Source organism: Tamandua tetradactyla, chromosome 4 (genome assembly GCF_023851605.1).
Source record: "Tamandua tetradactyla isolate mTamTet1 chromosome 4, mTamTet1.pri, whole genome shotgun sequence".
Lineage (NCBI taxonomy): Eukaryota > Metazoa > Chordata > Mammalia > Pilosa > Myrmecophagidae > Tamandua > Tamandua tetradactyla.
This window is the reverse complement of record NC_135330.1, coordinates 68,890,344-68,906,949: the sequence shown is the minus strand read 5'-3', so window position 1 is coordinate 68,906,949 and position 16,606 is coordinate 68,890,344. Positions and strand designations below refer to the sequence as shown.

Below are 16,606 nucleotides of genomic sequence, written 5' to 3'. Positions count from 1 at the left end.
GCATGAATCTTTAGTGCAGAAAAAGGTCCGGATGAGGCTCAACTGCCTGCTAACACAATCATGTTGTATGAAATAAGCCAGACAGAAAAAGACAATATTGTATGATCTCACGTATATGAAATACCTAGAATAAGCAAATTCATAGAGACAAAAAGTAGATTACAGGCTATCAGGCGCTGGGGATGTTCAATGGGAAGTTAATTGCTTAACAAAACTTCTGTTTGAGGTGCTGAAAAAGTTTGGGTAATGGATGTTGGTGATGGTAGCACAGTATTATGAATGTAATTAGTACCACTGAATTGTATACTCAAAAGTGATTAAAATGAGAAATTTTGAGTTATATGTATATTACTACAATTAAAAGTTTTAAAAAATGCCTGTCAAGGGTGGGCCACAGTGGCTCAGTGGTGGAGTTCTCACTTGCCATACCGGAGACCCAAGTTTGATTCCCGGTGCCTGCCCATGCAAATGAATGAATGAATGAATGAATGAATAAATAAATAAATAAAATGCCTGTTGACACACAGCTCTAACCACCTGAATAATCCTGGTGGCATAAACATGAGCTGACAAAACAAGATTCATATTTTTCTCTTTATTCCTTGACAATGAAAAGTTTTTCCCCTGTGGGTTTCATTTTCATACTAGTCGTCAAAATACTTGCGTGGCTTAATTACACTAAAGAGGGGTGACCACAGTGCTAGACAGAATTCCCGAGCCAAGGAAAAGCGCTCCTGGATTCCAGTGCGTGACCTTGGCTGCAAACTGCAGAGCCAGCACCAGCCACGGCGCGGGCTGTGGTTGCAGTCCCAGCGCTGCCCCGTGCAGTGCGTGGCCATCGCAGGCCTTCAGCTCTTACAACAGCTATTCTGAGATAATTTTGCTTCTCTGGTAATTCTAACAGCATGACAAAACAGAACAGTCTTTGCCTTCGACTGCTTTCTTGGTCTGGGTAAGGACGACAGTAGCAATAACAAGGCATATGAGCGACCTAACACAGTCTCTGAGCTAGCCTAAAGGAGAGAAAATCAACGCCCTGAGCACTGATTTTTCAGGTGCACACGAGCCCTTCACCAAGGGAGCAGACTCAAGATAGGAATGGTGGTAGAGAAGCAAATTGACCAAGCGGCTGATCCGGCTCACAGGCTGCGGGCTGGCCCCTCCACCCCAGGAACTGGAGGTCCAATTCTTGTCAGCCTCCCCATTCCCCTCCTGCTAAGTACCAGGAATCCAAGCAATGAACCAGGCATCTTAGACTGTGCCTCTGGCAGTGACACCCAGGGACAGGGTGCAGGAGAAACGCTGGGGGCCTGGAATGATTAATGGGCCACAGAGCACAGAGGAAAAGCGGTATAACGCAGGGCAGGGAATCTAAAGGTCTGTAGTCTGACTTGCTTTTGCTACTAGCTGTGTAATTTTGAACATGTTTTAACCTCTCTGAGCCTCAGGGCTGTTAGGAGTAGTGGGATAATATTTGCCCAACCTATTTCAGAGGGAGGTTGTGATGATCAACTAATGAACGGAAAATATCTCCTAAACTTATGCAAAGTTAGTATCATAACAACGGACGTTACTAAGAGGCATTAAGTTCTATTAGGTGAGAAGACTCAGGAAAAATCTGAATCCTAATTAGCCCAGACAGCTATGCAAAGCAAAGTAATGCCTGAATGTTAGCTGGGGCTCTAGCGCCACAGCTTACGCAGAATTATGCTCACTTGGCCAGGCCGGACCTCAGGTTGCTCCTTCAACACAACAGCAGGCTGAAAATCCCAACGTCCCACATTTCAACACTCTGCTGTCACATACACACACACACACACACACTCCCTCATGTACACACATACACATAAGCAAACAAGAGAGTTTATGGTTATTTCACTGCAAGGCACAGAGCTAGGCCCTTGTCCCCAAAACCTTTACCAGCCTTCCACATCCAGAATGACAAAACTGTCCCAGGGAACAGGTGGGAGCAGAAAAAGCCTCTGAAGGGAAGAGAGGGAAAGATGTAAACAAGCTTGGGTAAGTCTGCTGAAGGATAAGAGAGAAGTATGGAGCAGAGTAGAGTCAGCCAACTCACCCCAGGACAGGCCTCAAATATTTGAGAGTCTGGTCAAGATCACCAAATCCAACCCACAGCTGACCCGAAGACGCATGAGCAAGGCTGTTCTAGACCAATTAGCCTTCAGCTGTTACACAAACTAATGCGCTAAATAAACACCTGTTCTCTTAAACTATTAAGTTTTGGGGTGGTTTGTTATGCAGTAATAGCTACCTGATATATGCTAACCCCAATCACTGTCTAACCCATATCGATACTTGTTTTCCTATAGGTTAGGGAAAAGGCAATGGTATGTGACACACAGGGAAAAGCAGCCCTCTTTCCTCTAGAGGAGCAATCTTCAAATTGGGTTACGCATAATTCTGGGTATAGAGCAAAACTTACCTCTAAAGTATAAACAAAAATGATAATTTTAGAAAAACTGATTTCCAGATACTCTATTTTCACGCATACCGTTTACTAAAAGTAACCAGAGAAGATTCCTGAGATTAAGATTCTCCTATCACCTTCTCTCATAAAAATAACCTTCCTTCTAATTTACGAAGGAAAGGCAAACCTCATAGCCATCCTTATCCTACTGCATGATATTGTCCCAGGATGCAAAAACTGCAAGGGAATTGGAATAGCACTTTGGGGGCAACTGTCTGGCAATGTCTACAAAAGCAATTCTATGCCCAGGCATATACTCAACAAAAATGCATGTATAGACACATCACAGGATATGCTTTTTTTTTAAATTTAATTCTATTTTATTTTTATTTTTTTGGCATGGGCAGGCACCGGAAATCGAACCCAGGTCTGCAGCATGGCAGGTGAGAACCTGCCACTTTGTCACCGCTGCCCACCCCACGGGATATGCATGTTAGCATTAACATTAACAGCTACCATGTTCACCAGCAGCAGAACAGGTCGGCAAGTGTGGCATGTTCATACAACGGAATACTTTTAGTGATAAGCAGGACAGATCTACAACCATGCACAAAAAAACCAGATGAATTTCTTGAACGAAAGAAGCCAGATACAAAGTGTGCATCCAATACGGGTTGTTTATATAAGGTACAAAAACTAGCTCTCCACAAAAGGTTGGGTTTTTAGAAGTCAGAATAGGGCAGGCAGTAACTGGTATGGGCCATGAGAAAAGGCCTCTAGACATTGGTTATATACACATGTTCCCTTAGAAAAAATTCTTATGATATTTGTACTTTTCCAGGTATAAAATAATTCAACAAAAAGTTCTTTTTAAAGTTAGGGGCACAAATAAAGGAGCAATTAGATAATTTCTTCAAGCAAATCATCATAAATTTCTACTCCACCCACCTCACTAGAATTGTATTTCCAAAAGAATTTTAATTTTATGTTTAGTAATTATTTATAAAAATAGTATCATCTTTGACTTATTTTGAGCTATGTGCTAATTACAATTTTAATAATCCAATCCAGGAGTTATTTCTAGCCTTATAGTAATTGGAAATTTTTTTTAAAAATTGCTATGGAGAAGTGTGGTTGCTACCCGAGGAAGTAACTTTTAGACAAGTGTGGGGAAAATGACAAAGAAATATGAGATGAGGGAAATATGGCTGTGAAGGCTCTTGTACAGAAATATTTTTAAAAGGATGATGATGAATATCAAATAACTAAGTTATTTATAATTTATGCTATTTAAAAGGGCCAGTTTTATTTTTAAATGTCAATATTTATAAGAGCTGAAATTAGATCTTTTTCAATTATTTAAATCTGTAATAAAAGAATTTAGACATCTGCTTTCAAAAGCACAACAGGGTTACTAATTTTCAAACTTACTTTATTAAGGGCACATAAAAAAAAAGTTATACAAAGAATGATTCAGTACAAAAGAATCTACCCGAACATCCTTCCTTAACCTGTCACAGTGTATATTCCACCTGCACTAGTCAGGAAGCTTTTGACTACAAGTGACAGAAATTCAACCAAAAATGGAAAAAAATGGTGATTTTACCCCAAATCTCGGTGAAAAGTTTGAGATTTTATCCTACAGGCAAGCAACAAATTAGCTTGCTAGTGGAAGACACAAGACTCCTGGGTAAGAGATGGTGGACTCTACCACTCATGGCAAATGAAATCATTCATACAAATTACTCAGGTTTTGTGCCATTTCCCTGAGCCCCAGGCCCCACGTGGCCACATGGAGAGGGTCAGGTGTTGCCGGCCATGTAGTAGGTTACATTAGAGCAGATAACCCTGGGCTTAGGGAACCCAAATCTTTTATAAGGGACAATATACCTGTGCTCCAGGGAGAGAGACATTATGCTTATTATACTGACAGTAAACAAACCTGCCCTTTGCTTTGGAGAAAATCATCATCTTCCAACACCATTTACCCTACAGACATTCCTGAAAAGATAGTCCGGAGCAGAGGCAGTTAGTGCCTCTGTTCCCAAGACATGAAGAAACACAAAAAAGCCCTAGAAAATCGTCCTCTGCATGGATTAAATTAAAAAAAAAAAAAGTTCCTGTAATTTGGATGGAAGCAGAAGGACAGAGAGAGGGAGACGTCTGAAGATGCTATGCCGCTGGCCTTGAACACAGAGGAAGGACGATATGCACAGAGGGTGTGGGTGGCCCCTGAAGCTGGAAGGGGAAAGGACACATTATCCCCCAGAGCCTTTAGAAGGAACCGGCCCTGCCAACACCTTAACTTTGGCCCAGTGAAACCGCTTGTGGACTTCAGGCCTCCCAAATTGCAGGAGAGTAAAATTATGTTTAAAGCCATGAAGTTTATGGTTATTTTTACAGCAGTCATAGGAAAGGAACACACTAGGCAACAAAAAGCAAATGGTCGGTGCCCAGAGCACATTAACACAGAAGCAAACTCAGTAACGGGGCCTGCTGCACAAAAGAAGTTTCCTCCAAAGCTGAGAGGCCTGATGGTGAAGACTCTTGCTAGATTTTCCCTCCTGCTACAGATGTTACTGAATCCTATATTAAATATTCTTAACAACTTCTAACATTTAAAAAGTGTTCAGCTGCAATTTGAGGAGACATCTGGTAAACAGAGGTATGGGATTGAAATTAGAATATGATTCCCACATCAGATCGAGCCTTGTCGTGAGGCCCCAGCCCCAGACGCAGGTGATAAAGGCCAGAGCCCTTCCCACCCTACACTCAGCTGACTGCACAACCACACACGCACTGCAATTCCAAGTGATTTCCTGGTTTGGGTCTTGGACTGCAGACTTGGGAAACCTGTTGTAGACATCCTAGTATATAGTTAAGGCACATCACTTGGTAAACACTTTTATTATACATATAATTCAGTTTAGAGGATAAGAAGGGATATATTAAAATGTTTATTTATATTTCAGTTTGATTTTAATGTCTATTACCATGTTTGTAATATATTTTTTAATACCAGCCTGTAGGTATATGACTAGGTACATGAGACTTGGTGGCTGAGGAGAGATCAGTAGTGAGCTAAAATAAAGAGATTTCAAAGGTTATATGTTAATAAATGAGTAAAAATGCAAAATTAGGGTGGGCAATGGTGGTGCAGTGGCAGAGTTCTCGACTGCCATGCTGGAGACTCAGGTTTGATTCTTGGTGCTGCCAATGCCAAAAAAAAAAAAAAAGCAAAATTATCCTACTTCAATTTGATAAACTGTATTTAAGCCATGCTGGTCTTTACAGTCTATTTAAAATGATTTTAAACTGTTCCCATACTCCATGAAACTCTTCTCAAAATTAATTCAGAGGAACTCCTAGCTAGCACTAAAAGAGTTCCACAAGACCTCAGAGAAAGTGAATTTTAAATAAACTTCGATTCAAAATCCTTTTGAGATAGTTTAGAAATTTTCTCAGCTTTAACATAGCCCCAGGAGTGCTGCATCTAGATAAGGATTTTAACTCCATACTTCTCATGTATGGGGTAACTTGTGCCTGGAATACTTTTAGGAAAACTGATACCCAAGGTTTCTGAGGGGCCAGACTGCCTGGCATACAGGAAAGAAATCAAAGTCTTGAAACGCAGATTCCAAAAATGGCCATAAGTGGACTGTTCTAGCTTGCTAGTTGCCAGAATGTGATATACCAGAAATGGAATGGCTTTTAAAAAGGGGAATTTAATAAGTTACAAGTTTACAGTTCTAAAGCCATGCAAATGTCCTAATTAAAGCAAATCTATAAAAATGTCCAAATTAAGGCACCATCAAGATGTTACCTTCACTCAAGAAAGGTTGATGAGTTCAGGGTTTCTCTCTCAATTGGAAAGGCATGTCAAGAACATGGCAACATCTGCTAGCTTTCTCTCTAGGTCTCTTGCTTCATGAAGCTCCCTGGGAGGTGTTTTCCATCTTCATCTCCAGAGGTCGCTGGCTGGTGGACTCTGTGTGGTTCTCATGGATCTCCCATCATCCTCATGGCTCCCTCATCATTTTGTCACTCTCTCTTTCCAAAATGCTTCCTCTTTTAAAGGATGCCAGTAAACTAATCAAGACCCACCTGGAATGGGTGGAGTCACATCTCTCTCTATTCAAAAGCTAATACCCACAATTGGGTGAGTCACATCTCCATGGAGATAACCTCATCAAGTTTCCAACATACAGTACCGATAGGATTTAAAAGAAACAAAGAAATGGCTACCTCCACAAGGTTGGATTAAGATTAAAACACGGCATTTCTAGTGTATATAAATCCTTTCACACCAGCACACAGACCGTTGGGTGGCACTGGATAAATCACTTTAGCCTGTATCTACATATCAACCTCACCACCAGTACGATGGCTGGGAAGCCCTGTTCCTCTCACTCCTCTAGAATTGTGGATCCAGTAAGACAGAAGCCGAGTCAATCAGAGCAATGAAATATCCATCTAATGGTAAGGGATAGTGAAGATGGCCTCTGAGACATTAACACCTGCCCTCTGTCTTCTCTCATCAAAAATGAAATTTTACTCCCAAGAATGTAAGAAGATGTGAGAGGAATAAGTTGGTATCAAAAAACTGTGGAGGTTTAATAAAAATCCTCCACAATTCCCAGTGCAATCCCCCAATTCATCTTTAAATAAAATGCCTGACCAGAGCCATATGAAACAGGAGACAAATAAGCTGCCTGGACAAGCTAATAACCAGGGAGAAAATATGTTTTCTCCTTTCTTAGCTTGAAAACAGCAAGCAAAAACCAGCATAAGAAAATTATCAGACTCTCATTGTAATCTGGAGGTGAAAGAACTGAATTCTCCTTGCTTTGGCTGGACCACTCCAGGAGCTGAACGTTCAAGGGGGGTTTGCTAGACTAGATTAACTAACAAGAACAAAGGAAAACAAATGTGTGCATGTGTTGAGAACTCAGGCAGGAGAAAGTCTGGTATATGCCATGTCTCTATCAAGCTTCTATCACATCCCTGCAAAACCCCAGATGTAGGATCCATGGCCTTACCTCGCGGGAGGTGATTTGGCCCCTTTCTTACAAAGTCCACACGTCCCCTTGATAGAAGCAAATAGAGTTTCAAGAATAAACACCACAACGCCCCCAGACGAACATAAAATTCTCAGCCCCCCTCAAGGCCAGATGTGAGACCAATGTTCACGCATCCCCCTTTACTGCCTTTCTCCCTGCGGTCTCAACATCACCGAGCATTGCAAGGATGCTTAGGTCCCATCTGGTTTCTGGAGACTAGTCTTACAGATTTGGGCTTATAAATCATTTATATTTTTGAGTGATAGAACAATTATTGGCTGCTTGCTCAAAAAATTAACTTACGCTTCAATGTAAAGGATTTAAAGTAGACATGAGAAAGCCCTGTCTATCAACAAGTGTTTTCAAGAGCCAAAGAGTCATGGAAGAAGTAACTTGCACTTGGCTCTGCAAAGCGTGACATGGTGGAGTCCTTTCTAGAGCAGGAATGGGGGTCAAATCCCCAGCAGTATCCTTCTCAGATCCACAGACCCAAGCTAAATTCTTTAAATATGTATTATGAGACTTAAACATTCACATTCCTCAAGCAGCTTGAAGTAAATATCAACAGTACAGTTTGTAAAACATGGGGATTTTTCAAAAGCAAAAATGTTAATTCCTTATTTTCCACTGAATAAATTAAACATGACTTCTCCAACCTCAACAGCAGAGATAACACTGATTTATAAAAACCGCTCCTGCGTGGCAGGCATCAGCCACTCATCGCTTGCATCGCTTGGCTGGCGCTACTTCAGACGCTGCCTCCCCCTCTGGACAGCAGGCAGTGTGCACAGCAGAAAGGGGAGGGTCTAGTTTGTCAGGCTCACATCATAAACCCCAGAGACCAGGACAGAGATTTTCAAAAATAAGCCAAACACACATGAAATCAGATGGTAGGATAGTGGATCAAGGCCGAGACAGTATAGCACAGGAATGCTTAGAGTGTACAATGATGGTGATTAAATGTACAAATTAAAAAACATTTTTGCAGAAGGAAGAACAAAGGAATGTCAATATTGCAGAGTGTTGAAAGTAGACGGCATATAGGAAAAAGTACAATCAATGCAAGCCAGGGTGTATAATCAGCAGTAACGTAATATGCTCCCACTGAATGTAACAAAGACACGGTGGCAAAGCTAAATGTCAAAAAAATAAACAATAAAAAAGCTAAGTGTCAACAGGAAGGGGCATTGAGAAAGGGGTATGGGTTCTCTGTAGAAGAAAGGAAATGTCTTCAGAGAGAGTATGGTGGCGAAGGCATGCCTATACACTAAGGTTAGATTGTATGATGTGTGAATAAAATAATTTTTAAAATGGTCAGAGAGAAACAAGTGCTAGAGAAAATGCAGAGAAAGAGATGTACCCATTCACTGTGTAGAAAAACAGAGGTGCAGCCCCTTGGAGGGCAGTGTGGTGGTTACAGGAGGCTAGAGGTGGGGTTGCCATATGATCTGAAAACCCATTGCTCCGTATATACCTGGAAGAACTGAGTGTGGGGACACAAATGGACATTTGCACACTGGTGTTTCTGGCGGCAATGATTGTGATCCACAATGAATGGAGGTGGCCTAAGAGTACAACAACTGAGGAAGGAAAGAGGGAACTGTAGTGTATGCATACGATGGACCTCCGAGCAGCCACAAGAAGCAATGAAGTTGTGAGGCATGCAACTAGATGAATGAACCTTAGGAACTGTATTCTGAATGAAATAAAAGACAAATATTATCATGCCTCAATTACATGGACTAACTGTAATATAATAACTCAGTGAACTGAAGTCAAGAGCATGGGTTACCAGGTTGGGGCTTACTGTAAAGATTCCTAGACTGTAAATTCTTCCAGCAGTCACATATATTCAGGAGGTGTAGCTGTTAATTCTAAATTCTGAGATGCTGAGCTGTTTGTATATAACCTGGTTATATATATATATTTCTGTATATAACAGAAACTTCAGGTATTTTTTGTGACACCTAAGACTCGGAGTCAGAGCTCTGATGCGATGAAAGTCAGCAGTCTCCCATTCAGAACTGTTTAAAGTTGAAAAAAGGATCAGACAACAAGTAGAGTTATGAATGAAGCTGATCTGGATAGGACTAAGGTATATCAGAAGACTGGGTAAAGGATGATATTGTCCACATCTTAAAACTTCAACTTCTGCTGAAATGTTTATTTGGTACAAAATTTATATTTGGGTAGTACATTTCCTAATTTAACTTGTATGGTCAGTTTAGTTGAACACCATAAGTACAGGGAATCTTGATTAGGGAATGAGATTTTGTTGGTTTGTACAGGTTAGTGTGATACCTCGATAAATCCCAGAGTGATGTGGACAGTGAATAAGGAAGTATTTGCAAAGTCCCCTTCAGGGAAATGGGGAGAAAGGGGGGAAGATTCAACTTCCCCATTTGGAAAATTTCTGATATTCTTGCAAGCAGTGGGGACAACCACATCAATAGACCAAGCCCTCAATCTTGGGGTTTGCCCCTGTGAAACTTATCCCTGCAAAGGATTGGCTAAGCCTACCTAAAATTAGGCCTTAGAGTTACCCCCAGAGAACCTCTTTTGTTGCTCATTATGTGGCCTCTCTCTCTAAGCCCTCAACAGCAAGCAAACTCACTGCTCTCCCCTCCTATGTGGGACATGACTCCCAGGGGTGTGAATCTCTCTGGCAATGTGGGACAGAACTTCCAGAATAAGCTGGGACTCAGCATCAAGTGATTGAGAACACCTTCTTGACCAAAGCAGGAGGAGAAAAATGAGACAAAATAAAGTGTCAGTGGCTGAGAGATTTCAAACAGAGTCAAGAGGTTATCCAGGAGGTTATTCTTATGCATTATATAGATATCCCTTTTCAGTTTATGGTGTATCTGAATGGCTAAAGAAATTTCAAACAGAGTCAGAGAGGTTATCCTAGAGGTTATTCTTATGCATTATATGGATAACCTTGATTCTTGAAAATGATTGTATGAAGATACAACTTTTAAAATGTGACTGTGTGCTTGTGAAAACCTTGTGTCTGATGCTCCCTTTATCTAGGGTATGGACAGATGAGTAAAAAATATGGATAAAAAAATAAACAAATAATAGGGGGAACAAAGGTTAAAGTATATTGGGTAGATGGAAATACTAGTGGTCAATGAGAGGGAGGGGTAAGAGGTATGATATATATGAGTTTTTTCTTTTTATTCCTTTTTCTGAAGTGATGCAAATATTCTAAAAAATGATCATGGTGATGAATATACAACTATGTGATGACATTGTGAGCCACTGATTGTACACCATGTATGAAGTGTTTGTACGTTAAGAATTTTTGTGTCTGTATGTTGTTTTGTCAATAAAAATGTTTTTTTAAAAAGCCATAAAAAATAAGCTTCCTAGCTTGAAGGAAACAAACCTCTGTCTAAATTCAGTGAACTGGAGACAAGGAGATACTGACCCCTTTTAAGATAACTCCTCCAAGCCAAACATTAGATACCTGGAGGGATGTCAATGATTCTGGGAAAAAGCTCCCTGAGAATTAGTGAGGTTTATCTTCTAAGACATACCTGTATTCACATCCCTTAGCTGCAGAACATTTACAAGTCTCCCAAATAATTCCCCAGATGTCCATCTGTCCTTCCCTGCTCTCCCATTTCTCACTGAGCTGAGATTTATTAGTGGGAGGCGGTGCTGCTGGCTTTTCCCTATCCCTGCAGCAGGACCCAGCCCAGGAAGGCAGAGGGACGAGCGTGGTTACCCCAAAGGAAGAGTCAGACCTCCTGTTAGACCTGGAAATCCAAGACACTGCTTAAATGCTTTCCATTTGCCCAGACAGCCTTCCACACTCACTCTACTGCATTTTCCTCCATGTGTGGATATGGGTCTTGCACTAACAGGTACTAATTTGTGGCCAAAAGAAGAGACTGGAGACAACCAGGCTGTTAAAATCCCAGCTGACTGATCAGCAGCTACCTATACACGTCAACAATCCCTTATCAGAAAACTTTCAGCCAGATGAGCTTCAGAATTCAGATATTTTGGATTTTAGAAAGCTAATATATTAACAGTTGCAGAAGAGGTCTAGGAAGCACCCTATTATCTCACTGATTAGTTTCTCGGGGCTGTTGTAACAAATTATCACAGACTTGTTGGCTTAAACAACAGAAATTTTTTCTCTCATAGCTCTGGAGACTATGAGAGAAAAAGTCCAAAATCACGATGTTAACAGAGACACACCCTTTACTGAAAGCTCTTGGAGAGAATCCTTTTTTGCCTCTTCCAGCTTCTGCTGGCTTCAGCATTCCTTGATTTGTGGCTTGCAGCTGTCACCCAGTCTCTACCTCTGTCTTCACATGACCTTCTCCTTTCTGTACCTCTTTGTGTCTCTTATAAACACCTGTCACTGGATTTAAGGCCCACCTGGATAATCCAGGATGCTCTTACCATGCAACTCGTAACTTAATCACATCAGGAAAGACTCTTTTTCCACGTACGGTTTCATTCACAGGTTCTGGGGATTAATACCTGGGCATATCCTTTTGGAGGCCATCATTCAACCCACTACATTCATCATTTTTTTGTGTGGCAAAGCATGAATATTCATATTAAACTTCTATTAGGTAAGGTTGCATTTTTCACCAAATGAGTTATGAAAAAAATTTTCAAAGGATGGGGGATTTGACCCTTTCTTCTGAGATATCTAAACTCAATCATTCAGGGCAGGAGATCCATGAAAGGATATAGATAAATGGAGCAATTGCCAAAAACCCAGCAGACATTTCTTGACTCTCGTGGTCCATGGGACAAACCACCTGAGATACAACTGGGTTTGTGTGCAGAATCCCTGACCCAGAAAATGCCTCTAAACTAAGCTTCTCTGGTCTCACAATAGAGAAGAGAGATGATTCCAGAGGGCCCTCTGTATTTTGAGAAGCAGAGTCTTTGGGACACAAAACCCATAATACAGGCAGTCTGGACTACAGTAATGTCCACACCGCAGTAGCAGACAAAATTTTTCAGAGACCTGAACCAATGTGTCTGATATTAACTTTACAAGGCTCAGGGAAAGCCATGTTTTGATTTTACTGCCTCTAAGAAGCAGAAAGAACATCTTATCGCTACTGTTCTCTCTGTCCCCTTAAGTGCCTGTATCCCAGGTTACGCCCCTCATTCTCTTCTCTTCTCACTCTACACACACTCCTTGACTTATTGTATCCACTCTCATGACCTTACCTACAACCATTATGCCTGCAATTCCCACATTTTAGTTTTAGTCCCATCTTCCTCCGCAACTGCAACTCATGTTTCCAACTGCCCCTTGGGCACCCCCATGCCCTGCATGCCCTCTCCTGATGTGGCAGAGATGGCCAATGTCCAGTGGTATCCATGAGCTTCCCCACAACTCCCTGCCTTCCAATGAGCTTGGCCTCATCACTGGTTCTAGCCAATGAAGATATGTCACATGTCACTTCTGATAGAGGTGTTGAAGAGTCTGGTATCCCATCCCCATGTTCTCTTCCCTTCCACCATACCTGAACGAGATAGTAGAGGATCAAAACAGAAATATTCTAGGTCCTGCAGTCACTGCTTAGAAACAGCCACTGGGTCGACATAGAACAGTGATAGGAATAAACTTCTATGGTGAAATATTCTTGAGATATTATGCCATCATTAGCTGACATAGTAGTTAATGTTATTTACAACAATATACCTGCCTGCTCCACCTGGAAAATTCCTATTTATTTCTCAAGATTCATATTCAAAATTCCCGTCCTCCATGCAGCCCAACTTCCAAAGGAAAACCAGCGACTCCAGGCACAGGCACTCCATCCTGTGACCTCTGCGATTTGCTCATACCTCAGCAATTTTCTGAATGCATATTTCTGTTTGCAGGTTTAGATCCCACATTTGTGCGTGCTTCTTTCCTCAGCTCTGCATTTTCAGTACCTTATAAATAGCAGACACTCATTATGCTTGATTTACTACAGTAAAGATCAGAGCCTTCTCACTCGTGTGACAAGCAAATGAGCATTTTTTTTCTTGAGTGACCATGTTCTCAACATGGTGGGAGATACTGGGAAAAGAGGCAAGAGAAGTTACTTACCTCAAGAGGCTTTTTAATCTTTTGATCTTTTGCAATCCATTATCTCCTTTCTTTATGAAAGGTCCATGTCTTTAAAAAGCACATGGTCTTTCAAGGAACTAACAGTTAAAACATCTCACAGAAGGCAAGATCAAAGAGGGGATTTATAGTGACAAGATTAAAATAGAGCACGGCTGTCTTAGCTCTTTTGCACCTGGCTCACCCAAACCTGCCACAGTTTAGATTCACAATCTGGCATTCTAGGCTCACACCACCGTGCTTGGTGTGAAGAGAGCTGCAGCGAAAGCACTGCTGGCTGTGCAGGGACCCAGGTCTGGAGATGAAAGGCCAGCCACACAGAGTCAAATTATCTCTGCCTGGTAAAGCTTCCCAAAGCAAAAGCGCAAAACCAGGTCACTGGCTAGGGAAGCGGAACAGGGACTTTTTTTTCCTGAACAACATGGTGAATTGGTTATCATAATGTACATTGTGAGTAGTTCCAATTCTCCCAGTTCTCTTAAGGTTGAGGTATAACCCTCAGTCCTGGCCCTAGGGAAATAGGGACCATAAATGATGTGGGAATTTTTTTTGCTACAATTTCCACATACTAACCTTTTACCTGCTATAGGCATGGACACTGAGTTGACCCACTTAATGCATACTAGACATAAAGTTGGCTGCTGTAACACCAGCACAACTTCCCTGTGTTGAGACCAAAACATCCACAAAATAGAGCTGTGGCCACACAGGAGTGATGCCGCGAGCTGCAGGAAATCACAATGGGGCTTCTCAGACATATTTCAAGTAAGATTTCTAGAGCGGTAAATGGAACAAGGCTAGACTGTAAGGCTGGGATCTACAGGCAAGAAGGAAGATTAGGAAAAAGAAAAAAATTTGGAGAGATAACTTGTTAGAATTAGTTTGCTAACACTGCTGGAATGCAATATACCAGAAATGGGTTGCTTTTTATAAAGGGGATTAATTGAGTTACAAGTTTATAGTTCTAAGGCCACAAAAATGTCCAAACTAAGGCATTCAGATAAAAATACCTTGACTCAAAAAAGGTTGATATCTGCCACATGTTAAGGCACATGGCTGGTGTCTGCATCCTTTCCCCATTTCTGGTTTCAAATGGCTCTCAGCCCCTGTAGCTCCTTCTGGCTCTTGGCTTGCTTAGCATCTCATGGGAAGACATAGGACCATGTCTCCTGGGCTCTGCATCTCCAAACATTCGTGTCTAGGTATCTGCTTTCTCTGTTGGCACTCCAAGCATGTCCAAATGTCTGCATCTGTCACTTCTGAGCTTTCTCCAAAATGTTTCCCCTTTTAAAAAACTCCAATAAACTAATCAAGACCCACCTTGAATGGGATGAGTCACAGCTCTATCTAATAAAAAGTGTTACACCCATAGTTGGGGGTATGACATCTGCATGGAAATAATCTAATCAAAAGGTCACACCCACAAATGGATGCGTCATATCTCCATGGAAACAATCTAATCAAGAGATCCCACCTTAAACAATAGGTCTGGCCCCAACAAGATTGCATCAGGATTAAAACATGGCTTTTTGGGGGTACATAATAGATTCAAACTAGCACAGAAGAGAACGTAAAGTTTGGGAGAGAGAGGAGTCATTTTTATGTTCATTTAGCATCATATGTAGTAGATACAAGGCCCATCAAAACTGAGAGCAGTTAGAGTCACAGCGACACACAGGAAACCTCTCCTAGCTCACATATCATGACTATCACAATGAATGCCTACCCCAAAGCCTAGCCATGATACTGACGGTGGGCTATGCTTGGAAAGCAACAAACTGACTCAAAACGACACAGCCAGGCAACTTACCTTGTATAAAGATCCTGTTCCAGTAGGTTTTCCCAACTTGATTTCCCCCAAGAAACACGAGGTTGGACAGGATGAGCACTGAGGTGGAACAGGATGCAAAGGCAGCATGGAGTCGACGGCGAGCTCGGGGGGACAGAAACCGGACCTAAGGGGAGACGGCAAGAAGGATTCTCATCACAATGCTGGGAAAGAGTGAGGCCTGGGGTGTCACGAAAGCCTTTTCCTGTCACCAGCCCAGATTGCCTTCCCCCACAGCCTGAGCTAGTACTGAAACAATTCTCAAAACTTCCGATCCTGTAACACGTTCAGCTCTGGTCTACGGGAAAAAGTGACTTACCGAAGCCGTGATTTCCCACTGCCAAAATGGGCTTCCCTCTGACATGTGTTCCACAAAGACTGAAGCTGATTGGGGTTTATTCCCCCCACTCACCACTGAGTTGAAATTTTCCATGTCTTTTGCATGTAAATTAAACAGATGCAATCACTATTTAAACTGCTCTCCATAACAACCAACACAGTTCCATGTAAGGAGGTTAAGATCAGGGCGATCTTGCCTGTTATTATTTATTTGTTCATAAAAAATTTTCCAAATGCTCCCCCTTTGCCCCCCTTACCCCAGACCCCGGTAACCTCTAACTTACTTTCTATCCATCTCTGCGAATTTGCTATTTTTTTTTATCATCTCTAAGTGTTGTCAAACAATTTTTGTCCTTACATGCCTTGCTTATTTCACTTAGCGTGAATGAGCTCAGGTTCTTCCATGCTGCAGCCTGTCTCAGAGCTTCATTCTTTCCTGTGGCTGAATAAAAGCCCACTTTTATTCACACACCACGTGCACACACCACGGTTTTATTCACACACAAACACCACTGCACACACCACGGTTTTATTCACACACCACGTGCACACACCACGGTTTTATTCACACATCACATGCACACACCACGGTTTTATTCACACACCACTGCACACACCACGTGCACACACCACGGTTTTATTCACACATCACGTGCACACACCACGGTTTTATTCACACATCACATGCACACACCACGGTTTTATTCACACACCACGTGCACACACCACGGTTTTATTCACACACCACGGTTTTATTCACACACCACGCGCACACACCACGGTTTGTCGATCCATTCATTGGCTGATGGACACTTGGGTTCTTTTCACAGGGGGATCTTCTGGGTCATTAGCTT

At 41.8% G+C, this 16,606-nt stretch overlaps 1 protein-coding gene across 14 annotated transcripts in view; it reads right to left on the bottom strand.

Moving 5' to 3' along the window:
* Positions 1 to 16,606, bottom strand: part of HHAT (hedgehog acyltransferase) — a 472,050-nt gene that overhangs the window by 83,005 nt on the left and 372,439 nt on the right. For all 14 annotated transcript variants that reach the window (XM_077157719.1, XM_077157721.1, XM_077157722.1 and 11 more), the window contains one exon: positions 15,396 to 15,540. In XM_077157719.1, the coding sequence (XP_077013834.1) occupies positions 15,396 to 15,540 (145 nt within the window). The remainder of the gene's footprint in view (positions 1 to 15,395; positions 15,541 to 16,606) is intronic.